The 27,173-nt window shown below is 28.7% G+C and overlaps 1 protein-coding gene across 1 annotated transcript; it reads right to left on the bottom strand.

Annotated features, from left to right (window-relative positions):
• Positions 1-5,052: 5,052 nt before the first annotated feature.
• Positions 5,053-26,711, bottom strand: LOC114124528 (uncharacterized). The gene is made up of 4 exons (XM_027987808.2): positions 26,452-26,711; positions 25,757-26,012; positions 16,879-17,045; positions 5,053-6,713 (listed from the first exon to the last, which is right to left on the bottom strand). The coding sequence occupies exons 2-4, from the start codon at positions 25,982-25,984 to the stop codon at positions 6,554-6,556; spliced, it is 555 nt and encodes a 184-aa protein (XP_027843609.1). The 5' UTR covers positions 25,985-26,012; positions 26,452-26,711; the 3' UTR covers positions 5,053-6,553.
• Positions 26,712-27,173: the final 462 nt, after the last annotated feature.

The following is a 27,173-nucleotide window of genomic DNA, read 5'->3' as shown; positions in this document are numbered from 1 at the left end:
CTCTATTCAACCAAACTATTGTTCCAGTTCCCGTCAAAAGACCGATCAACGTTGCAGCACTGGGAGATACGATTTTAATACGCGATAACACGGTTTTATTTTTAATAGCGTTCCGAGCCCGATCGATCAACAATTGACGGTACCATAATGATGAAAGGAAGTGAGGTTTGTTGCGTGCTAGGAAAAAATTAATTAACAAAAAAAAAAAAAAAATAATAACAATAATAAAAATAAAGAAGGATAATAATTATGATAAGAAAGAAAAATTTGTAGATATACATGAAAAAGATTTAGTATTATTAAAATAAAATGAACAAAAAATAAAAGTAAACTACACCAATTATTTCTATGGCCGTTTGAAGTATTGATATAAAAGTAAATGAGAACCAACGTGGAAATACAAAAAGGACGATAGGTATCGGTATAGGCACACAAAATCAATGAAAAAAGATACTAAAAACAATCAAAATAATTAATTAACAAAAATAAAAAAACTGATGGATAACAATAAGGTATATATAAAGTTGTATAGATATACTATAATATTACAGTAAATAACAATGACGTATCTTAAAAATAATAATATTTTAATAATTATTATTAGTATATTTCTAGCTACCTATATATTATAATGTGCATCATAGTAATGATATTATTACATTATGATAAACAATTATTTAAGTAATGTACAAATATCAGAAATTTTTAAAAATAATTGATTAGTTTTTATTTACATAATAATATAAATATACCTAAAATAATATACGTAATAATCTTAAAAACTGTTTTTTCATTTTTATATGTATTAACTAGTTGTAAAACCTTACCTAAATGTTAAAATATTATTACGCGCTGTCACCATTATAGTCCGCGTAGTCCGCGTTCAGGATTTTCTCGTTAATCAACAAATTAAATAATATTTTGTTTAGGTAAAACGATTTCACTTGTCAAACCTTGTCTATAACTCAATGCGGATTAGTATTTTCAACCATTTGCAGGTATATTGTTGTAAACGGGTTAACCACGCGATTTACACGGAATTATACGGAGACCGTGTACCACTACCTGCTAGTCACCTGCTAATAACACATCGTAAATAACGTACTAAAGATCTTATGGTTTATTATTATTACAAATAATTATTATCATACAGATCAGCATCGCGCATATTCTAATAATACACACGATTTTCTCTGTGTAATAATATTTAAGTATTTCCGTGACATTTGCAAGTATTATACGTTAATATTATTTCTAATAGGTATTTATCCTCATCGTTCTCCCTGCAACAACATGTTTAATTTCGCTACTGATCAAAATAAAAGAAATTATTACGTTTTATTTCGCCTACCTGATGTGGAATTTTCGATATTAATCATAAATGGTAATTTTTTTTCGACGAGATCACGACAATAGATCTGTAGCTAACACCACTACTTACCTACCTATAGTAATTATCGACATCGTCTATACTGCTCTATAGTCTCGTTTAATATTTTGGTTAAGTATTTTTGTCGGAAAATGGTAAATTATTCGTTTGAGGTGCCTAATTTCATTATAAGTGCTTAAAAATCAACCATTTTCTAAACTTTTGGTTACTCATCATACTTCATTCTATTACAGCTTTATTAAGCTATCGTTCTACATTCTACAGTTTTGACTTGTGAAGTTATTTCTTTTTCTGGCTAACGGTGTAAGGCATCATATATTATGTTTATTGAAACAAGATAGTCTACGTTATGTGCCACGGGCTTTACATTGGGGGATATGGGGGCTCATCCCCCATGACCTTTTTTTTATTTATACTTAATACATTATACCGATAAAAAAAAAGAAAATAATTTACGAAAATTAGATAGTTTTTTGGGGTATTTATATCCCATCCCCTCCCAATGAAAATTCCTGTCTATGCTACTGGTATGTGCTGGTTGGTTTGATACTGTTACAATTTAATTTAAATGCATTTAAAATTAAACCTGTAGTGTTTTTAAATATTTATACTTAATTTTTGATTGTTATTTGGTTTATCTCTAAATTTAAATTAAAAACTAAGTCAATCGAGTATTGCAGTTTGCATTTATATCATATACAGATTGTTTTACTAATTATTCACAAGCTTGTCAATAAATAATTTAGTACAATTACAATTAGAGAATTATTGTTTTATTATCGGTTTTACGCGGTCATTTGCTACTATTGTTTACTGTTTTTAGGTTCACCATCATGTGAAATACAAATTTATCTCTTTGTCGTGTAATATTTGATTTAAAATTTAAAATAATTATTAATTGCTTCTGTTTGTGTATCCATATTGTTTTGACATGTGCATCTGCTATAGTCCATTGTTATAGGTTTACATATATTACTACCACTGTTTCAGACGTTATTTTTAAATGCATTATTAAATTGACTAAAATGTTATCCAGTTCCTCATTTTATTGTTAGAAGTATTTATTTTGATGGTTTTTTATTCCGTTATAGGCGTCAAGGTCTCTGAAATGTTATTGTATTAATTTATTTTTTATTTTTTGAAATATAAGTTTCTTTTACAGTGTTAAAAAAATGATACATTCTCAATTAAAGGCTTTAATATTTGAATAGGTAATTTATAACTCAAATCTTTAATTTAAAGCAGTTTATAAATCGCATTTATTTACTTATGTATACCTACTACCAAGTGTCAGTATATATAATTCGAGATTTAGTTTTCAGATTAAGACCCTAAATGTCGTCTCTATTACTTGCATATTAAAATGTTAAATCGTTGTTTATTTAAAATTAATTTTTATCAGGCTTAATAGATTTGAATAATTTGTTCTAATGATCCGTATAATTGTCTACACCGGCTAATGTAATGAATAATGATTTCCGTTGTAAGTAACAGTGTTATACAAGTATATTTCACTATAGTCAATTGTTTACTTTGAATAGATATTATTACTAAAGTTGTTGCTCGGTTGCAGTCAATTATTATTTAAATTTGATCGATAATCTTTCTGTTAGTATTATTAAAATTATTAAATTATTACAACTTGCTTGGAAATTATTAGAAATCATTATTTTTGTTTTATTGTTACCATTCTATTTCTATTTCTATTATTTATTATCTGATGTGTTTCTGTCAAAATTAAATTCTGCTTTTTTAGTTTCAGCTATCTAATCTTGACAAAAATATTGATAAGCCTGATTGTTGATGTCACACCAGCAATGATCTAAATGGAGCGTTTCGTTATTTAATAATTATAGTATTTTGATTAATAGTATTACTCAAATATTAAAATCAATAGGTAGGTTTGGATCTATTTACATGATAAAATAAATTTGTGACTGCCCAGAAGTACTATCTTATGTATTGATAGAGTCAACTGTCAACCAGTCAACCATTCAATATAATAATAATAATATGATACCTGCAGTATTATTAAATAATATTATTTATTTTCAACAAAATTAAAATTCTATACAAATAATAGTACTATCATAATATTATTTTAATTTTAATATCACGAGTCACGATACATTTTCTTTTGTTTAACTGATTTTTTTATTCCAAGAAACATAATATATTTAATTAAGAACAAAAATGTTCTAAATGAAAAAAAAATAAACTCACAATTAAAAGGTTTTAACTATATAGATATATTCACTGAGAGGCGTCGTCCTATTATATTACTCTTAGATCCTAAATATTAATTGATATTTTTACATTATTAGTTTTTTTTTTCTATTCAATTTTTCAACTAATTTATAGACTATGCAGAACAATATTGTTAATTTTAAATTCTAAGTATAGCGATGAATGTATTGATCATACAACAATATGATTTTTTCTATATGTCGGAAAAAGTAAAAATTCTTGAACATTTAACTTACCTACAGTTTCATATTAAAATTGATTTTTGATAATATTTTAAAAGAAAAGAAAAATGGCAAATAATAAACCAAAATTAAAAATGAATTTCTTTCTTATGACAAAAATTTCTAGCAGTTATTCTATACCTACCACTAATAATGAAAATGTATAATTATTTAAACAACGTAGCATATCTGTAACGATTTTTAGACGTCTCTAAGAAAGTTGGTCAAAAAACAAGTCTTATTTATTTATAAAAAGATGAATAGATTCAGTTGAACTCTTTGTTTAACACAATTAATAAGCTATATGCTACTTAAATAAGAGCTCTACGACTGGGAAATTACTATAAGTACTCGCGACGATGTGGGTATGACAAGTCGGCGACTAGCATTTAATATTTTAATGTCTCGTACTTGTAACTGTTCTATAAACTTAAAAATATGAAGAGGTTTGTTTTGAGAGAAATGTTTTGGTACGCTAAGTGTTGATTATGGTTTACGCTAGGGGTCGATTGGGTCCCAGTCCGCCCCTGCATTTCGAGGTACAGGATTTGCTGGTGTACCAAATCCGTTTATAGGGACTTAACGCCTTCATGGCCAAACGCCTTGTTACATTAATAATTACAATTTGCGACTTTGCAGTCTATAACAAACGACTATTTTTGTTTTAAAACCGATGCAAATCGTCCGAGTTAATTAATTCACTTTACCGTATACAAATAACGTCTGCGGATCACTGGCAACGTTTCACGCAATTATTAAAATAATGTAGCCGTTACAGTAGCTTATATAGAACAATAGGATTTTATTTTGTATATACCTACGCTGTAAACATATAACATTTGCGTGTACAAGACATTTCGCGTACTACAGCTGCAGGTATAGTGTATTATATACAGCTGCGTCGTGCAACGATGTGAAATTTGACGTTTTCGCCGATTAACGTCAAGCAAAATAAGGTCGAAATCTTTAAAAACAAAAATTGAATTTCCTCAGACGCTCGAGGCGAACGGTATAACCGTGTATTATTATGTCATACGTATGCGTGTTTTTTTTCCTTTTTCTTTTCATGTACCTACCCGTGTAACTACTGTGTGTGCATGTTTGATGTGCCTACACAAATACGAACGCGAATCAAAATACTATTGTGAATAAACGGCAATTTAGCTTTGTACACAAAGTGTACATACACATATATATTCGTAAAATTGTGTTTTATTCAACGGCAATATAATATGCTAACTATTTACAACATCACACCGGCTGTACAATATTATACATATATGCGTGCGCGTGTATTCGAAAATTGCTTAATACAACAATACAATTAGTAATGATAATAATAATAATAATACATATTGTATAAAACAATATATTATTGCCATGTCATACGATCGGTTTAAAAACAAAAAATATTCTCGTTGTACGTTATAGTGGCGTACTGCAATATGTATATTTGTAAAGGAATAAAAGAAAAATAATAAATTGTTGTGAAAAAATTGACTTTTAAAAATAAATGGATATTCAAAACAATATGTTTGCATTTTAATCAAAGTCAAAATTAAAAATTGTATAATAAAATTGTATGCATCTATTGAACTGTAGTTGTGACAATTATAATGATAATTGATAGTATATAAGTAATATTATAATATTAATATTTATGTACTATATATTGTCTATTATAATATAAAATGTGCCAACTACACTTAACACACCAATACCAATATAATATTATAAAACTAGAAGTTAATGAGTGTTCGATTAAAATAAATATAGGGTCCGTGAAAACGAAAAATCTTCTTGATCCAAATATCTCACAGATTCACGACCAATTGAACATTATTGATACTTTGAATTTCTCTAAAAAATATATTTATATAGTATATACTATATAATATATTATATTGGTATTTATTTTGGTACAATTTTCCATACATTAATAATGATATTATTATACGGTTCCACGTCCACTATAGCGATAACAATATAGCAATATAGTAAAACATTAATAATAACAATGACGATTTATTACAACTTACTAGACGTACCTACCTTATACCTATATTATAAAGTATACAATCAATATTCAAAGTTGAGCACTTACTAATTACGTAGATAGTTATTTGTTATGGTAACTTTACGACTTGATCAGTAAGATTGACTCTCAAGAAATTTTCTAATTTAACTTTGTACTATAAATCGATTTAATTTTGAATAAATGCACTAAAAATGAAAATGAAATGGTTTTTCTTTTATGGGTTGTTTTTGGGTAATTTTTTCATTTACAAATTTTTATTTTAAATGCTTATGCTGAGTTATGCATAATAATTATATTCTTATTTAGTGTAGATAGTAAAGGATCTTTACTAACTTCCAATTTACTTACGCTAAAAACTTTTTAAATGTAAGATAATACAACAACTTTAAATCTAATTTTATTGGTATTTTTTAACTTTGTTTGGTAAAAAAACAATGACTAACTTGCTCAACTTTGCTTAAATCATATGCATATGATTTAATTACATATTACATACTGTTGATCAAATGATTAATAAAAAAAAAAAAATACATATTAATATTAATAATAAAAATAATATAATAATAGTAGTAGTAATAATACACGTATTTGGCACATAATTTACAGGCTCTCGTCGAATCGGTAGAAAACAAACGGGCGCAGAATGATGAGTCAGGGTCACATGAACGAACTGAATAATTTAAACATTTGTCTCGTGTTGAATCTGCATTTTTTATACTCTGAATGACATGCCTGAACGTTCTTTTTACTCCGTCCCAATTCCATTGCTTTTCGGAATATGTTCTTTGCCACATTTTCGCCAAAGTGTTCGGTGGGGCTGAAAAATTAACAAAAAGCATAATATTACTATTAGACGTTAAAAGAAAGAACACAAAACACTTTGTCAGTTTGAAATTTACATCTTTCAATAACTACGTTGACTACCTATATTGTAATACAATTTTTATTGTATTGATTGTAAAGTGATGCCAATGTTCTATCACTATTTACTCACTCTTTAGGGTTTGTCGTTTGGACTTTTAAAAAACCTTAATAAACTAAATCAAACAATCGAAACGTCATATCAAAATTTGCAAATGTACACTTAAAACATGACTATTACCAAAACTCGAAGTATATAATTTTGAAAAAAATTGAAGTTTGAAACAAATATAATAATATTATAAAGAATATTTTATTTACACATTTAAAACTATTAGTTTAAATTCTTATAAACGTGGCTTAATATAATATAAGACTTCAAAAATTATAAAATACTTTTTAAAGGTGAAACAATTTGTATTCTTAGCCTTTATAAATATTCAAGTTAATGCTAGACTGCCTTTATTTTAAGATATTTTAGCACTTATTTTTATATTATACACTACGACTGTAATATCTAAAAATATTATGATTTTGTTACCACCGTACAACTCTACAAAGTCTAAATAGTAAATACTGTTTTGCTCTTACATATTACGCGAAAATTAGTTTATATTCGACTAAAAAATACCACAAACCGAAATAAGGTAGATATAGGTTGTATTTTGGTTTCTGCGATTAGTTAGATTAATGAATTAATAATTTTTTTGACTATTTTGCTTTAACAGCAATCAGCTAAAAATCGACGAAATATTAATTACGACACATATTATAATATTGTTGGCTGCCGATCAAATAATTGCATTTAATATGCCTTTATTGTATTCTATATTATAGTAAGTTAATTTTAAACAGTCCGAATCTATCGTTGTATCCACAGTGCTATCATATCAGAGCTAATCAATATTATGAATTATGATAGCTTTGTTCCAGGACGGGCGATAAATTAACGGCGCCGTGGTATGTCGATTGTGGTCCACTCGTGTGGCACCGGTGTAACGGAAGCGTAGTTTACGCCTAGTTTTTGCATAAAACCGTAAGTGATTATTGCGGTAAAATCGCTATAAGATATCGTTATTCTGTTTCGATTGAATTCCCAACTGAACGCTATCCACCATAGTTTCTTGAATAATATTACGCACGAAAGTAATAATGTTACAGACGAGCAGGCACTAAAGGTTTTTGGTCCACAGCGTCTCACAGCGAGTACTTGGGGATAATAACCGAGTCTGAGCATATTTTAATGTATTTTCGTGTATATTTTATTTTCACGCCCCTTTGGAGAACTAAATTCGATCAAAAAGTTTTGGCCTTCACGCAATAATGTATCACCAGTGTGTGTTTGTAATTATTTTTTTTTTATTATTATTATTCATTGAACGACTTCAAGCCGTTTGTATTTGCTTATAAAAGTGGGTAGTAGTGTTTGAACATGTGATCTATGTATATGTATCTCTATACACGTGATACTACCACCATCCTCAAAGAGAAGGAGGCGTGTGCACGACAGCACGGTAAATTAAAAACCACACATTTTTTGCACTTTGCTATGAATCGAACCGATGACTGTATGAGTCGAAATCAATCGGACAACCACTGCGCCACTTCGGCCCTAGTACTTATGTAATAATATATTACATATAAGACATGTATTATAATTTTATATAATTTCAAATTTTGTTCAAATATTCTGATTTAAGCATTTTTTTTTTGTATTTTAATATATCATAACAAAACAATTGAAAACAATTATTATGCTAATCGTTTTTAAAAGATGAATACTTTAGTAGGTACCTATCTTTATAGTTTATGTTATTTTTTAAATAAAGGTTTATTTAAAGTATTTTTATTTATATAAAAACTATTCATTTATAAACTATATTATATTTATAAGGTATTTATATAAGTATATTAAGTAATTTATCTCTTAGATGGAAATTTAACGTGGAGACTGAACAGATTACACACAGTATGCTGAATGCTGATTTATACTACATCAGTAATATTTTTTTTTTTTTTAAATTATTAAATCATCCATTATTTTATATTTATTTAAGCCTCGTTTGATATGAATAATTGCAGGATACGTTTTGTATACGCACATCGTCTGATTAAGAGATAAAACAATAGTCTTCGAGTACATTGTTTTACTGATTTTAAATATAGACACTATAATACGAACCGTGTGTACAGAATAATTTATTCTTTTATCACTAATCAGACAATTTTCCGAACAATGCAACTGTTTTTAGTTTTTTTTTTTTTTTTTTTGTTTAATCTGAAATAATAACAACATAAGATTACGTTGATATTTAAAAAATGCAATTTTGTTTCAAAATTGTTGTATTTTTACGACTTCAAATCGTGTATTCCTCCAAAATTTTTAAAGTCATCGAGTAAATTACTACCTATTTACTATTTAGTGATAAAATATAAGTACACCGCGTATATTATATTGTTTGCTAATATATATTACTAGTTTAGTCTGCACATTCGTATTGTTTATAGAGTATATTCGCAGTTACCATCCGTACAAATTTCCAAGAGTTTACTCCTTCGTGGTCAGAAATTTATCGTTTAAAATAAACAACTCTAGAGTTGTAACCTCTGTTCATAAATAACATATTATATAGCACTCGGACCTAGCTCGAATGTGTTCACACATGCATTTTTGGAGGAGGTCGGTCGTTCCTCAATTTGGCCATCCTACCATATACGCATAACGTCCTCCCACAAGATGTTTTTTATTTTTTCGAAATCTCAATGAACACTGCCTGAAATAGCAATATTGAGTAAACAAAAACTACAAACCTAAAAACGAATAATCAAATCCACGTATAATGTATACATCCAACAAATGTATTGATAGTATTGCCAATATTCGGATTTAGGGTGTGCTTGAAACGTTTGGGGTTAAAAATATTTTAATAATTACTTTCTGTGTTTAACAAAAATAAATTCTTATCTTTTTAAAACACTTTATATCTAGTATACACGAATTTGGTCAATTAAAGTTAAACTTAAAAGTTATTACTTTTCACTATTTAGGTACATTTTCGTTTTTCGTTTTTTTATTCAAGTATCTAAGTATCTATTTTAAAATTTAAATGCATTTCAAAAGTATAATTTATCAAATATCAGCCATATATAAGAGTCAAATACAAAACTAACATTTATATTATTAAAAAAAAAAAAAAATTGAACAAAGTTCGTCATTCTTGATTAAGACAACTTTAATATAGATTATAACGATAGTTGAAGAAAAAACAAACTACTTACATAGAAAGTAATTATATAAAATACTTTCACGGCTGGTGTAGTTGTCGGTATCGTATTACGATATTTTAATGGCATTAAAATATTGTATTGATATCATAAAACAGTTGGTAAATTCTATTCAATGAAATATTGTTATATAATTATGTATATCATAATATAGCCATTATATTAATACGCGATGGCTGTACATTTTAAAGGCTGTTCAATTTAAACATTATAATAACATATAATATCCAATATGTATTAAATATTTAAAATCGACAACTATTTCTTACCAATACAAAATGTAAAATATCAATATAAATAGTAAAATACGTAATAATTTAATTAGTTTTTATACATAATCTATTTTCGATAATTGAATCAATAATCGATGTATTTGATATATAATAATGGAAATGTTATATCGACACAAGCTTTAAACGTATACTCAATATAATAGTTGACAATCGCGGGACATTATTATTGCAAAATATACTTCAAAGGGCATATTATTTTCAAAGAGTCTATACGCTCGTGTTCGGAGACATGAAAATATAGGTACGTAAGTACAATATTATGTTTGTATATTCATACGTCAAATTTATAAAATAGGGACCGATAACGAAAAAATAAATTACATTGACCAAAAATACGTTTATATACGTGATCACGGAAAAACGGCTTTCTAATATTATCCATTAAAGGATGACGTGTGTCACTTCCAGTTTGTCGTGTTCAATCGTAGAATTATGTAAAAGTATTTTCTAACGCATTATTTACCTGTCTGAAAAAAATTTTAAAAGAATTTATGTTAATAAATCTCGTTATAACATTATAATATACTAAACGTTTTATTTTTTTCCCAAATCCAATTCGGGTTACATAGTACATAACGTATATTCGATGAATATTCATATTTTTTTTCTTTGTAAACTCGTATAGACATTAGACGCACACAATATAATCCGAAATATTTTCATAATTGTGTTATAATAATACATTTGACTTCCTGTTTCGTTGTAACGTTAAGGATTTTAAAATTTAAAAACAACAACAACCTATAATTTATTTTATTTTAAATTTTTTCTCAAAGTAGTAACATTTTTATACAAATCGAGGGACATAAATCGAATTACAGTGTTATTTAAAATTATAGATTTACTCTGATTGCGTGCTTATAGATTACCATTATCTACACTTCCTATCTTATCGACTTAAAATAATTGATGATTGTATTTTTATATAATATAACGTATATTATTCTATTTCTGTAGATTCCTATAGATTCTTATACGCGATAATTTTTTAAGCAAAAAAATTTGCTCGATCGTCGGCAACAATAAACTTTTTAATCGTGTTTTTTGTGTGAACAATGTCACGAGCTACATAGGTACCTTCCTGACATTCGTGAACACTCACAACACAGATGTACGTGCACATAATCTCTCAACATACCTACTACTATAGCCTATAGCGCCGATCGCGGGAAACGCGTAACATTGTATTAGATTTAATGTTCAATGCAATAATAGTAATATAATATATATAATGACTTCCCGAGATTTGCGTCCGGTCAGACTTCCACGACGCATTCAATCGGAATTATTTTCGCTTTCCGTTTCGATTTACACGTGAAACTAATACGTATCAACAAATGTTTATTATTATATAAATAACTCGTACGCAATAACAATTGGACAAGACAGGTTCACCGAGGGGAAAAAAATAACAAGATCGTATTATTATAGTGACAATACGTTAAAATTACTATTGTAATTTTATTATATAGGTAATATCGGCGATGCTATAACACCTGTTTGTAGTTGTACGTAATTAATTAAGGTAATAAATCTAGTGGGTAATAATAATAATTGTTGTTACAGGCTATTACGGGCGCGTTATTAATACATATATGTACAACTGTCGAAGAGAGTGGTCTCAGAACGTGAAAAAATGTTTAATCATTTTTTATCGTGGACAATGTCATATTCAGGTGAAGTGTACGGTATACTTACACACTTACGCGACGTTACAAGATAATATAATGTCTGAAATTTCAATAAGTACAAATTATGCAACTACTATGTATTACGTAGAGTTTGTAAAAAATAAAACTCACGTTCCGGGTGGTTACAACCCCCCCGCCACACACACATATATATTTTCATCTAGTTTCGATAATTGAAGAAACCTAACAGTATTAGGTACTATATTATTTGCTGTGGTGATAAAAAAATTATACTCATTTAATTGTCATTTTTATCTTATATATTCTTATACAAATATAAAAAAAAAATAAGTAGGTAAACTAGGTAAATAAAAATATATCGCATTTTCAATACGGTTTTATTTCTTTCAACGTAAGAGTGAATCTTCCCTATGTCAAAGTGAGTTGAGTAACTTAAACGTAGATCATACAATATCGTAATTACTAATAACTCGATTTTAAATTATGTTATAGAAATATAAGTCTATTGTTGAAGTAGCATTACTGGTCATTAAGTCTTGTAAATCTTTTTTTTCGTAAAAATTATTTATTATATTTTTTTTTCATACAGGTATTATATTGGTTTTCTTAATAAAAAAAAAAGTAATAACTGATGTGAGTGTACTAATATTGTTATCATATTCATTGCAAGTTTAACAATAGGTGAAATCAATGCAAAAACCATAAAACCATATTGGAAATATTTGAAATGTAAATGTAGTTTATGTTATGACGATTCAACGATTGTATAAACTGTAGACATATTTAACGAACGGGTATGTAGTGTTCTCTTAATAGATGCTGAACATCGTGGTAACGTGTTCCTAGATAAGACTACACGGGGATTATGTAAGTAACATCACGCCATACGATGCAGCTCTCTAACGCATAATCGTGCATTATTTTTGCCATATTGTGTAATTCGTGACGGTTAAATAAGTTTTAGCATAAATAAAAATTTTAAAAATATATTTATTTCTATTTTTACTTGTTATTACGAGTATCGGGAAAAAAAATTGAACGCTTTTTTAGCGAGAGTTGAAGCAGTTTAGATGCAATATATTCAACACACGTTGAACTACATTTTGTGTGTTGGACAAAAGTGGCCGGACCCGATATATAGTTGGATGCGAAGGGTAGAGAACAAGAATTGATTGAATCAAATTGCTGCAATTTAGTGTCCAAACAAATATTTAAATGCATTAAGCCTAGAGTCCTACATCGATCAGTTATATATATAATTATAGTATCATATTAATTATTATAATAATTGCACTCATTATGTGTTAAATTGAATAGACGTACGTTGTAAGTTCGGGTAAAATATTATTTTTGACAGGAACGTAAAGGTTTTCTTTTTTAGCGAAATAATTAATTTAGCACTCTTCGGGTCGAACTAGATGATAAGTTTGCTGGTTTTTGTATTTTGTGAAAATATGTTTAATGATTTACCGAAAACCAGAAAACATTTACGTACCTATGTACATGTTAACAACAAGGAAGTTTCTCTCGCTCGCATGCACCGTTTAAAATTCCAAACGCCCGAAAAACGACCCTCTTACGCACGAGTCGGGTCGAAACGCCGCCGGATTCTAATCCCTATATTACATCCCTAGCGTATATCAGGACACTGCACATTCGATAAATCATCATTATTATAATACGGACGCTTGCACACGCTATAAAGCGCATATTGGAATTGATGCCACGAAAACCCCCAGACGACTATTTCGTACTTCACGATTCAGCCACGATAATACCTTCGGCTACGTAGCATGGCACTATTTCGACGTGTACAACATTGATTTACAATCAATTTTATTTTAAACGCGGGTATGGACAATGTCTACCCATGTATTTTTTTTTCTAGTCGATAAATATGCCATAAACAGTACGTCGAATTGTAAGCGGCGTGAGTAGGATGTGGGCTGCAATTTAAAAAAAATAATCGTATATATTGTTTTTTGAGCACGGTTCACATTCGTCCTTACGGTCTTCGCGCGTTACCCTTACTGTCAAAATCGTCAAGTTACAAAAATACGCGAACTCGTATTATACTGTAGTAGCTATCAAATAGCGAATATGCTGGTACCTATTATGCAAATAAAAGAGTCTGTCACGTCTTAGGATACGTTTTCGTTCTAGTACATGATATTTTAAAGTTATGTCCGTTAAGGTCCTACCGAAAGCGAAAACCCCAAACAATATCAATAAAATACTTACCAATAAAAATATCAATAATGACGTAATAAAAACGCGCACATAATTATTATTTTTATTATTATTATTATTATTATTAATATCATTGTTGCAAAAATATGTTACCAAATAAGGTGACCGAGACTTGAGTCGGAAACGTTTCGGAACGGATGATAAAAATCGCATTTATGCACACTTTTAACCCGACGCGTATACCGTAAATGGTTTCAGATGCATGTCTCCCAAAAAAGGTATAAAATCCTGATTGCTCGCCAGACAAGATACGCGTGTCGTATTAGGATTATTATGTCACTGTGACTTCGGTCCATTTAGGCGGTTTTGCCATTCCGCCTAAATGGTTTACGTTTAAATACCGTATTTGTTTAGAATATTATAAAATATACACATTTCGAAACCGAACTCGATTCACTTCCATTTCTTTTGAATTTTTAAGCTATCTACATCAACACAGAATCATAGTGTTTCATAGTCATCATAGTCTTACTATAATTTATAATTTTATATTGTCGTCAATATTATTTATATAAGCTCGGTAAATAGTGTATATTGCCCCACTGCAGGCATTGAGGCACATACGATTTCATATGGGTATAAATATAACCTAATTTTAAATTAGAGTTCTTTAGTTTTACTTGTCAAAATCTTCAGTGTTTAATAAATCACGTGTTTGTTGTATAACCTTCAATTGCAACCGATCGATTTTGTGACCACTGACCATTATGTGACACGATAATCGCTAAGGTACACACAATTGTCAGTACGAAAAAAACTCTGTGGTCCTAAGATTATTATACGAAAAAAAAACAATAATACCTAATATAATATTAATACAAGTATAGACCACGAACATAGCTTTAACGTTTAGACAGAAGAAGAACAAAACATTGTTTTGCTATTTATTTCAACATCAATGATCGAATGTAATTTTTTGTCAATTTCAAACGCGTATGCGATGATCGGATAATCATTTAAAATCTTAAACCATACACATTGGACTCTATATGGCAATCCACGATTAAGCTTAATAATACTTTTAAACGGTGAATAAAATATAATGATGCCTTTATAAATTAAAGTGACAAAATCGGTGACTTTGTGTTTTTAGTAATTACATAACAGAAATACAAAACGTATAAAATAAATATCGATCACATAATGGCATTTCAATGTTTTACAAAACTTTGATTTATAAATAATTACAGTTCTTATCGAAGGCGAGCGTTGTGTTCAACAAACGAAAACAAAATTAGTTTGTACTGATAAAAATACAGGTACCTACCTACTCTATATTATAGTCGTTACTTTATGTAGCGGTAATAAAAATATAAAATGTAGTAGTCTAATTATCTTTATAAATTAGACGTTTTTATATTTGCAATTCAGACTCGGGACTTTTCCTTTTCTCGTAATAAATTAACACAGACTTGTTTAGTGTTTTTACTCGATTTTTCCCCTTTTTATTTTACGGTTTTTTGCCTCTTATTTTTTGTTTCTGCGCATAAATATAATATTATTATGACGTGTTCAGTCATCTATATTTATGTACTCTTTAAGGTAGGCACAACGCGTACAGCTCATTACCAACTAAATGCGCCTAGAACGCATACAACGGAGTAGGAATACTACATCCACATCGTTGGATATCTGAAAATCCATTTTAAGTATTCTGATTACGTATGTATTAGATGTAGTATTTAATAATTTTAATAAAATTCAATTTAATGAATAATTGGGTTAGTAAATATATATTATGAAACAAAAAATCGGAAAATAAATAATTGAATAATATTGTTTTAAAAATACTGCTACTATACGATAAATTATATTAACCGCACGAACTCATTTAAACCTCGATCCGGATGGTTTATTGGATAAAATGCGCTGAACGCAAACAATTTAATAGAATACAAGTAATTATAATAATTTTGAATATTTTATATAATTTGATGAATTATAAAGTATAAACCTATACAATATATATATATACATTCGATAAATCAATTACCGGAAATCACGAAACTCTCACAATACCTACATTATACACCGGTATAATATATCGGTAGATGCTGTTTTTGGAAATGTATAATGTGATGAAGTCGAAAAAACCACTATAGCCTAACCTACGCGGATACAGTGAGTCAATAAATTATTATTAATCTCATCTGGATAACGCCAAAACGGCTTAACGTTTTGAATGGGGATTAGACGAAGGTAGAAAACTTTCGCTAAGCCCCTTTTGCATTTATCGGTCAATTTTTAGTCGTGTATTACATATTTTAAAACAGGTGATACAAACGACATTCGATCATTCTAATGTACCGCACGATTGTACGCAGTTTTAAAAAAAAAAATTAACTGTAATATCGCATTTATAATTATTGCTCTATCGTTGTCCAAATGCAGAGCCAAGTCTCGTTAAATAATTGATACTAAAGTTTATACAAAGATCTTTTAAAATAAATGTATAAAATAAAAATGTGTAAAACACTTTTTTTTCACTAACATTTTTTTTCCTATTTATCATAGCACACGCTATTTATTTATTATTATTATCGTGTGATGCGTTTTGGTTTATATCATTTGCGATTTGGTTTATATCATTTGAAGTTTGATTTATACATATAATATAGTGTAAACACTATCGAAAACTCACCTGAGCAGTTTGAGTAGATTGATCTCCACTTGATTGAGCTGTTTTTCAGGCGTGGCCGCGATTTGACATATCATTTTCCTCGCACACGTCGACCTGTCTTGCCTAAGGATTTCGTCAAATTTGTAAAAATCGGACAGTAGTGACTCTTCGACATACGCATTGACGTGCTGAAAAACAAAATTAACCGAAATTGTAATAAAAAATAATAGTTAAATGCATAATTTTATTATTATTATCAATATAGTGAAATATATCAACATTTATAGATGTAATAACAACTGTAATATTATGTATAGGACTATATGTAGTATAATATTTGTTTTAGAAAAGGTGGGCATAAGCTAGTTATTTTTTTTTTTTGAAATATTTTAAATTATATATAATTTTTTAAATAATTTAAGTATCCATCATAATATACTGTAACTTTTTAAAATTAATTTTATCTAGGCATAATATATTAAGTTAAAATAATATTTATGCACAGTATACATATTGTCTATCTATGAAATCTAAAAAAATCAAATGATAAATATTTTTTTAATTAATGTTACTGTACGCAACGGTTTTAAATACAAATAAATATTCATCGATTTAATTATTTTGTTAACGCTAACGTTTAATATCTAAAACCATAACAGATAGTGTAAGTACGATAAAAACGAATAATAAAATACATTTTAATAATATGTTTCGTTATTATTAAAAAAAAATAATAATAAAAATAATTGAATTATACTTAACTGAGAGTTAAGTTAATGTTATTCTTCCTACTTGAAACTTATTTAGGGTTAAATAATATATTGTTTGCAACCATTAAATTAACGTTCTAAACATTGATTTATATTATGTATACCTAAGGAACATCTAATATTATGTTATTTTCGCATATTGTAAATATTAAAAGTATCTAAAGACGTTAAAAATCTTTTAAACTATTTTTGTTTTTAAATAGATATACAGATATAGAGTTATTTAAAAACTATACATAACATTTATTTAAAGAATATCTCGAGAAATGTTAAGATTAAAACAAATACTTGGAAAATATATTATTATTAATACATTATTTTAATAAAATTGACTATGCAATTATAATTATTTAATATAATAAATAGGTAAAAAATCAACTAAATCCGATAATTATTAGATTGATTCGGTTAAAATGAATTCCATTCATCGACACACCGTTTATAAGATGTACTGTTGAAGTTTTTATTAACTAGGTACACAAATCATGTATATGTATTATATAATTATTATGTATGAGCATATTATTAGAAGAACAGCTGACGAATGGTGACAAATCAACATCATAGCTATTCGGAGTATTTCTTTTTAGCCGTTAGTGAAATATTTTTGGAAACTTGTAAAATACAAATATTTGAAAATCCAATGAGATAGCATTTTAAAAACTAGATATTATTTAAATATAACTAGATACCTACTTTTCACAGGCATTCGATTATAATATTATACGTGTCTTATCATCACGTGATAATATTGTTATTGATTTATAGTTTATAGCTACGAGATAGAAATTATTTTGTTACTCGAACGTGTGTCATATATTATAACAAGCGAGATAAAAAAAATGTAAAATCGTAATGAGACGAAAAATGATTTGGGCTTTTTTTTTAACGATCATCGTCCAATTAACCGCAGCCACTTTGTGTATAGAATCGTAATAACTGTATATATATATTATAATATATGACTACGATACAACGACTTTGGCGTTGTTTTAATTATTATAATTACGTTACACAATATGTGTGTATGCATATCCATATGTATGCGGCTTGCGAAAGTTTCTCCGTGCCCATGGGTCATATATTGTATATAAGCGTATTACCAAGAAACCGCAAATCGTCGAATTCGCGTTATCGTCGTATAGTGTGTAAAACGGAACTACAACTTACTGACGTTCGCCGGAAGTCGTTTACGGTTATCAATCGCGTTTCCTACAATACGTCATTACACTTTATTATAACAATATTATAATATAATATTATGACGTACTATAGTCTCGCGAAGTACTCGAGTATAAATTATTCAAATTCCTTTTAAGTAGTTAAATATACGTCTATTAAATATAGTGTTTGTATATCGGGACAAAGTATTTTAAATGAGTAATCTCTTAAAGTCAAATAGTATAATTTTTAAATAATTTTTCTTTTTTATTCCGTCGTATATTTGGGGTATTCGACCACGTTTAAAAACAATAATAATCTCTAGAAATTAATGTGATTTGAGTCAGAAAATACAATCTATATTCCGTGTTAAATAAATACATCACAATATTACAAAAAAAATGCCACGGGAGTATTTATAGTAAACTAAAAATTATTTTTTGAAGTGCTTGCATATTTTATATTCAACTCAAGTGGGTATATCGCTACATGTAAGTGACTATAGGTTTAAGTGATCATAAGATTATTATGAGAAAATTATGAGAAAATTAAAGAAACAGGACTTTAACTCGTACACTATCTCGCGACTTGTATGCTCTCACGTAGTCTATACCCAACACATCGCTGCTAAACTAAATAATGATCGTAATTTCGTGATAGTTATTATTGTTTTAGATTGTAAACGCAATCTCGAAAGATCTATATTGAGAATTTTTCGGACCAAAGTCGCCAATAAATTTTAGTGCTCGGTTCGAAAACTGAACATAAGGTAGGGCCAGACATTGGTTTTCAGACATTGAAATAGAAAAAAAAACGTATTCGAAAAGTAGTGGACCGAACAAACAAACTACGACAATAAACCGAATAGAATTGAACTTTTCGTCGACTAAGTAAATAATTCAAAAAATACGTGCAAGACTGCACCCCCCGGTTATGAACTAAGACAAAACGTAACAACACCCAACACTGGTCCACGGTCTACAGTCGATGTTCATTTACATATTATCATTATGTAAAATATTTTCACCTGAAAATTTATAGATATTTTTTTTTTTTTCACAATTAACGACGCTACACATATTACTGAGTATATTATATAATTGTAGTTGGTTTCTTGCTTCTTCCCCAGAATCGATTCATCAGATTTTTATAACAAGTAGGTAGGTATGTGTAATAAATAGTACCTATCTATATATAATCAATAAGGATGAGTGGTCAGATTCAATTAAAGTATAGCTTAATAATTTCGAAAGTAAGAAAGTTTTTAATACGACAAACAATCAATTGATCGCTGAAATTGAAATTTGTGTTAAACATAAACACAAAGACTTATAAAAACATTCCAAGACTAAAAAAATGACTTAAAATTATTGATTTTTTAAAAAATAAGTAGGTATTATGGAAGAGTCGCATCTTTTTATGTTTTAAACAGTTTTCGTTTTTAAAGCATAATTTAATAACCAACATAGTATTCAACTTAACGTTTTTAAAATACATTATGACTACAATATGTCGAAGATAATTTTTCTAGGTAATCGATTATTCTTGCCATAAATTCGTTTTAATTCATTAATCATTATCGTATGATATATAAAGTCTTAACACACTTAATCCAAAAAGTATTTTTTTAAATATAAATATTAGTGTGCAAATTTTCTCAGTATGATTTACAATACAACCACCGCTCTTTGTTGCTGTGTCAAAACGTATTCCCTTGTCTGCTGCCTTAATACGAATCTGTGCGTTCAATTGGAAATAAAACTTCGCCCAAATAATGTTTTATGCACCGATAAGCGCGCAAAATAACGTAGCGGGTACACGCAACAACATTATTTGACATACCTACCTAACTGTTCGGCAAGGTGTGTGTTATACCTAAAAATCAACGGCAATCGATTCAGAATAATGAGGATGTGCTCAAGTTGTGTTTTCTTGTATGTATAGCAGAATTCTCATGACGCAATCCTAAGAGCCCTTGAGATTTTCCCGCGCCTCTTATGTACCTGGCCATCTATACATCTAATTAATGTACAGGAAAATTCATTTGTATGACTGCAATATAATATTACAAATCATTTTTATGCTTTTAAATAACCTATAAGATATGGTTTCACAGTTATGATTTTAAGTAAGACTACATTTTTACGAAAACGTGTAACTTTTTTTTTTTAAAAAAACTTATTTGTTTTTAATTTCATATTTATATCAAAATAACTATAACATTTTTCTAATTTCAAATATTAAATTAAAAAAAAAAAATTCGTTAGTATTAAAATATAAATTATAAATGAATCACTCTGTACGTTTTTTCCGTTGTCTGTAGAGTAGTATTACAGAGTATACATATTGAAATGTACTATGGCGTGACACGAGCACACGACAATAAAAAACTGTATGATTAATATTAGGTTTGACACCCTTAAATAATATTTCTAGAACCATTGCGCATCGAGGTGAAAGAAAGTGAATTTGAATATGAATAATGACAAAAGCGTATGATGTATACACATCATGAATTTATTATCATACATACCTAATTTATTGTATAGTTTGTACAAGTATTTAAACAGCGAGAGATAATTTAAAATCAAATCGTACGTTTCTCTCGTACAACAATAATTTTATTACCTATCTAAACATATTTGATTTCATTAATATGAGAATATAAAACAATTGCAAACGTATAATTTAGATTCTCAAATAAACTATGATAAATGATAATATACTATCTCGACGTTTTTCTAATAAAAAATATAATTAAAAATTATGCTTTAGAATGTATACAGTTTTTCCCAAAATTCTATCGATAGACAAATTAACTTTATAAGGATTACCTAAAGATGTGTTAAGTAGCGATTTTATTAAGTACACACTTCACATAATGTTGTACGTTACCTCTCTCTATATATATATATATATATATTGAATAATAATGACGATGTATTCAAATTTAACAACATTGGAAAATATCTTAAAGTGTACTGCGATAGTTTCAACCATATATTATGCAAATACAGTTAAAAATTATAGGATCCAATTTTGTTCCGTAGTTAGTATGATTTAGTAAGCCATCTGTTCGTTTAGTACAATTAAAATTAAAATTACCTAAACATTGTAAAAATGATGTTACATTTCATAAAATTAAATCGCAATCGATTAATCTATCATAATTAATGGTATACAACATAGAACTACAAAGAAAGAAGAAAAATTCAAGTTTCACTAATTATTATAATAATATATATAATATATAATAATAATGGTCTCGTAGTTTGAAGAAATTAACTACAATGACTATTAGAATCTCATTAAAACACTTCTATAATTTCGAATCAACGCACATTGTGCGTATCGGATTCATGTAATATTTATAATAGTTTAATATTATTATGATTACACTATTATTCATTATTCGATACATTTAACACCAAAAATATGTACCTATCTAGATAATAGATAAAAATTTAACGAATGTATCTAGTTAAAAACAGATGATTTAAAACTTAAATTTCAGCTATAAATACAATATGAATATAATTTTAAATTTTTACATACAGAAATATATGTTTTAAATACGACTATTAGCCGGTTTTTACAGCGAAAATGAACATGAAGTAAAATCACGTAGGTAATCATTTATCTCGGATAACTATTTTATTTAAATATATATAAATATAAAAATATATTGTTTAGATACGTTTTTATAGACTAATATTTATTACGTTTCTATATTATAATATATTTATAAATAATAAAAACACCTACCTCCATATGTGCTAATAATCATGTTCCAAGAATACATCGGAGGATATGGTAAGTCGCGTTTATTACAAATTATAACGTTAATATTATTTGTTTCTACTTTCTTGTATATATATTAATAATCAGTAATTATAATATGGTAAACAGGTCAGGTTAACTTAGAAATATTTTAGACTATTATAGAATATTATATAATTGAAGTATTTGCCATTATTTTTTAATTAAGTATATATTTAAAAAATATAGATGTACAGACAAAATGCATAAGTACAAGTTACTAAAAAAAAAAACCATTTGAACAACAACAAAATGATGTCACAATAGTTTGTTTTGATATTTGTGAGGGCTTTGGAAAATGAACAATATTTCTACCTATACAGACCGTTTGAGGCCATCGATTTGTAAATAGTTAATAAACGGCTAAAACAAAGGACAAACCGTGATAGAAATTTAGCAAAATATGTCAATTATATTGTACGTAGAACAATAAGTATAATATGATTATATTATACTAATTATTTGCGTTATTATCGTCAAGCTAAAATCAAATATCAATCCAAAATAGATGGAATAAAAATGTTTTTACCTACTTAGAGTAGTTACACGATGTATGTACCTAACCATTTAACTGACCAGCTAGGTTATTAGATGAAAATTTTTTTTATCGACCAACGTTTAAAAATCGAATACATTGTATCCATCATGCAATTATAACGTTGTTTAAATTATTATTACTTGACCTATCATTATACGTAAAACAAATAAACCTATGTGTTTGTGACATTTTTGTTTATATATATTATATATATATATATTTAATTTATAACCATATAGGTACATATTTTAGTCAATACAAATATTGAACATAATACTATAGTACAGAAAAATTGTCTATAGATTTCTGCAATCAAAAGAATAGAAATGATAAATTGTCGGGTGTTTGATGATTAGTTTTCACATAAGAAAAACTTGCTCGCCACACCTGAAAAACTGCTCACACTCGTGGGTGGGCCTTAAAACACTTTTTCAAAAAGAATGTTTTCGATTTAAACTGTCAGACTCTGCTACAATAGTATGTGCGCTACGAACAAATATAACTCATCACCAAATAAAAACGGTCTTGAGTTTTTACGATCCAGGTCAACCGTTAATTTGTCTTTGCCGAAAATTAATTTTTGGTGCTCAACGTATACATAGAGCTCACGAGTGAAACTTAAATTATATTTTCACGCATTTACACTTTGTGGTTTCTTCTACGCGTCAGATCGTCGGTGGTAGGTATAGCTTAAATATTTTATATTTATCATGCACAATATTATAGTGACGCACGAGAATCTAAGGGTCTCATTAAAAAAAGCCCTCCTCCGTTTGCATTCGTTCCACACTCTAAACTTAGTGTGTGTACGTGTGTGCGGTATGCGTTTGACTTCGACTGCAATTGTTTCATGTAATATTTCAATAGTCGTCTCACTCGTCTCCGCGGGTCACTCATTTCATATCGTTATATTATTATAGGTATAATAAACGTCATCAATCGCGTCGTCGTAAGTTTTTCAAATTATTTATTTTATATAATCATTACGGCTCGAGATGGTAACGAGATAAAAAAAAAAACTGCCGGACACAGGTTGCCGCACGTCACCCGACGAGACCGACACCGATTGCAAACACTGTACAATATATATAAAGCGCATTCAAATAATATAACGTTTTATTATTATAATATATGCATAGGTATAGTTTTTAAAAAACCGACAGATTTTGTTGCTGGAAAAGTCGACGAACAATAGACTGACTATACACTATTATTATACTATTGCAGTGGCTTACGCCGTAACGGCGACACGACCGTTTAGCTCGGTCGCTCTGAAGCAAAACGATAGTGGTCGTTGTTTACGTTTTTATTTATTTATCATTATTATTGTATTTTTTTTTAACAGTCCATGGGGGTCCAAAATGTTTGACAACAATTGAATAATAATTGGTTCTCCAGACAAAATATGTATACGATTGCATTTTAATAGCAGCGCACCAACTTTGTTATGACATCAATGAAACGCAAGAAATAATATACGTTATTATTATTACAGAAGCACAGCTGTTGTGCATTTCCTACTTTAAAATGTAATGTTTAAAGTTTTGTTTTAACGTTATAAATAACAAAGTGCAATACACGGATCACAATGCCACTCAAATCTGGGTCCAAACCTAATAATAATCATCTACAGATATTCGTAGAAACACAGTGAAACGTTTTTATACTTCCGCGAATCATCATTGGTACGTATTTTATTTCTAAATAAAAACAAAAACCTTATCGATCGTCCCAAAAATATATGATAGTAGTGAAGAATATAAGACTATGTATGCAATGTATGAATAAACTTAAAATATTAAATAATAAATTGAAATAAACATAATTTAGTAGACTAAAAAACCTGTACGAATTCGTTTTATGGACACAAATAACTATTACAAATTAGTTAGTTACACATCTGATCGATTAACTATCACTGTCGATATATATTTGAATCCAGAAGAACAACTTGAAATCCATTATCACACACTCAAAACCGAAAAGATAAAAAATTTTAATTACTTAAACCTAATGTTTAACACTTGTGTTTAGATTAGGTAATAATAAAAAAAAAAAAAGCTTAAAAACTTGGTATTAAATAAACATTTAACAGTTTATAGGGTTGCTGTATTTAATATCGTGTTATACTCTATACTTATCTGTATTGGCTTTAACTAAAGACGTGGCCTCTTGTATGCGATATATTATAAACTCGGAGGATAATTTATTGCACTTGCACAAATTGTATTTATTTTCAATTTCGATTAATCGAGAAATTAAATTACATTTACTTCGGCGGCGGGTAAAGCGAAAAATACTATGCTCGATAACAACTAATTAAATACAAATTAATATTTTTATAGTAGTCGTTTAGAAATTGGAAAAAAATTTGATACACGCCTGTCTCTAAAAGGCCACGAGTCACGACTTTCGCTAATCTTATATAATATTATAGAGAAAAAAACCATATCCGTTGTAATGTTACCTCACCTTTACCTCGTTTAACTGATAAGTGTATAATACCAATATAAGTATGTACACATTTAAGCTAACGATTCCGTTTTTGAATAAACGTTCTTCGTTCCCAACATAGTAGGTAATAAAATTAAATAGTATTATTAGCACTCACCTCGTCCGGTATGGATCTCTTCCATAGTCCCAAAAGCCTTCCGGCCATGGCTGCTGGTTTGGCGGGCCTGCTGGACGAAATCTTGTGCCAATCTTGCGCGAGCTTGTGCATCATCCACATGCCAGCCAGTCCCATGGCCGCTAGCAGAGCCAGTCTGATGAAGTGTATGTGCGCCTTGACGGCGGCTCCCATCACCAGCACTAAGAATCCGATTATCGCGAATCTCATATTGGCTATCGCTGCGTACAGGTACTTACTGAAACAGACGATTTCCACTGTGCTCGTTATGTGTATATATTAAACAATTAGAAGGATTAAAGAGTCTTTTATCACAATAAACAGTAATTGTATCTGTATCAAGTAGGTATATTCAAAAATACTTTTTTTACATGATTTTAAGTCATGGCGATTTTGAAGATATAAAAGTAACATTATTTAAGTCTATTGAACTGTAGTAAAATATGTAATTTAATATCATAATCCAAAGCAGGACGATCATCTGAGAATATTATAAAAATCATAAAAGTATAATATGAAAATCAAATTTCAAACCGGTATAGTTATTCAGTTATTTACAGTTATAATAGATACTTAAAGTTAAAATTAGCAGTTAATTATATTGAACTCCATCATATTTTGAAACATAAATGTACTTAACAACGATCAGACGGTAAACATTGCGAATAGGTACTCACAGGGTACGTTGCAGCTGAATATACAGTGCTCAAAATGACGAGTACTGGCGACAATGTCACGCGTCGATTGCGGGAGACCGGATCCGAAAAACAGAAGTGTAAAAATGTCGATAAAATATTTTGAAAACTACCGAGTTTCGACCAACAAAAATAATTTGGAGTACGATTTTTTTAGCAGGATATGTCACGAGAACACACTAGTGTTGGTTTCTGCGACGGTCGAGAACGAATTGACGGTACGAGACGGTCGGGACTTCCTTACGACGACCGGCACGACGGTCGGGTTTAGCCGCCGCCGCCTCCAGGGTAGGAGTTGGTGGCGGCAGTGGTAAAAAACTTCCGGTTCACCAAGACGCGTTACGAAATGACTTTCATTTCGCCCGGACTTTCCGGACAACAATCTGTTACCGGGCACATACCTATAATACGATATGCGCCTAAACATGTAATGTATATATTATACCTAACACGTTAATTCATATTCTCCATTTATCTAAGCTATTTGTATATTACATTGTCGTCGTAATATTGGCCGTGCGTCTCCGTCGACGGAAACCGGTTTTATACATTTTATACTATCCGCACTATATTAAAAAATATTAATCATCATTTTTTTATTATTTATCGTCGTTAAAATATTGTTTTATAATATGGGTAGGTACATATTATTTTTATACAAATGCATTATTTAACCATAGAACAGTCGATATTCTTTGACTTGA

This window comes from Aphis gossypii, chromosome X, assembly GCF_020184175.1.
Source record: "Aphis gossypii isolate Hap1 chromosome X, ASM2018417v2, whole genome shotgun sequence".
NCBI lineage: Eukaryota > Metazoa > Arthropoda > Insecta > Hemiptera > Aphididae > Aphis > Aphis gossypii.
Note: the sequence above shows the minus strand (reverse complement) of the source record. Positions and strands in the feature narration are given on the sequence as shown.

Bases quoted from the DNA above. Each gene is read 5' to 3' on its own strand.
- LOC114124528 (XM_027987808.2), bottom strand. From the start codon at position 25,984: ATGAGATTCGCGATAATCGGATTCTTAGTGCTGGTGATGGGAGCCGCC. The intron at 17,046-25,756 runs GTGAGTGCTAAT...TTTGTTTTTCAG, and splicing joins AGAGATCCATACCGGACGAG to CACGTCAATGCGTATGTCGA. The intron at 6,714-16,878 runs GTGAGTTTTCGA...TTAATTTTTCAG, and splicing joins AATCTACTCAAACTGCTCAG to CCCCACCGAACACTTTGGCG.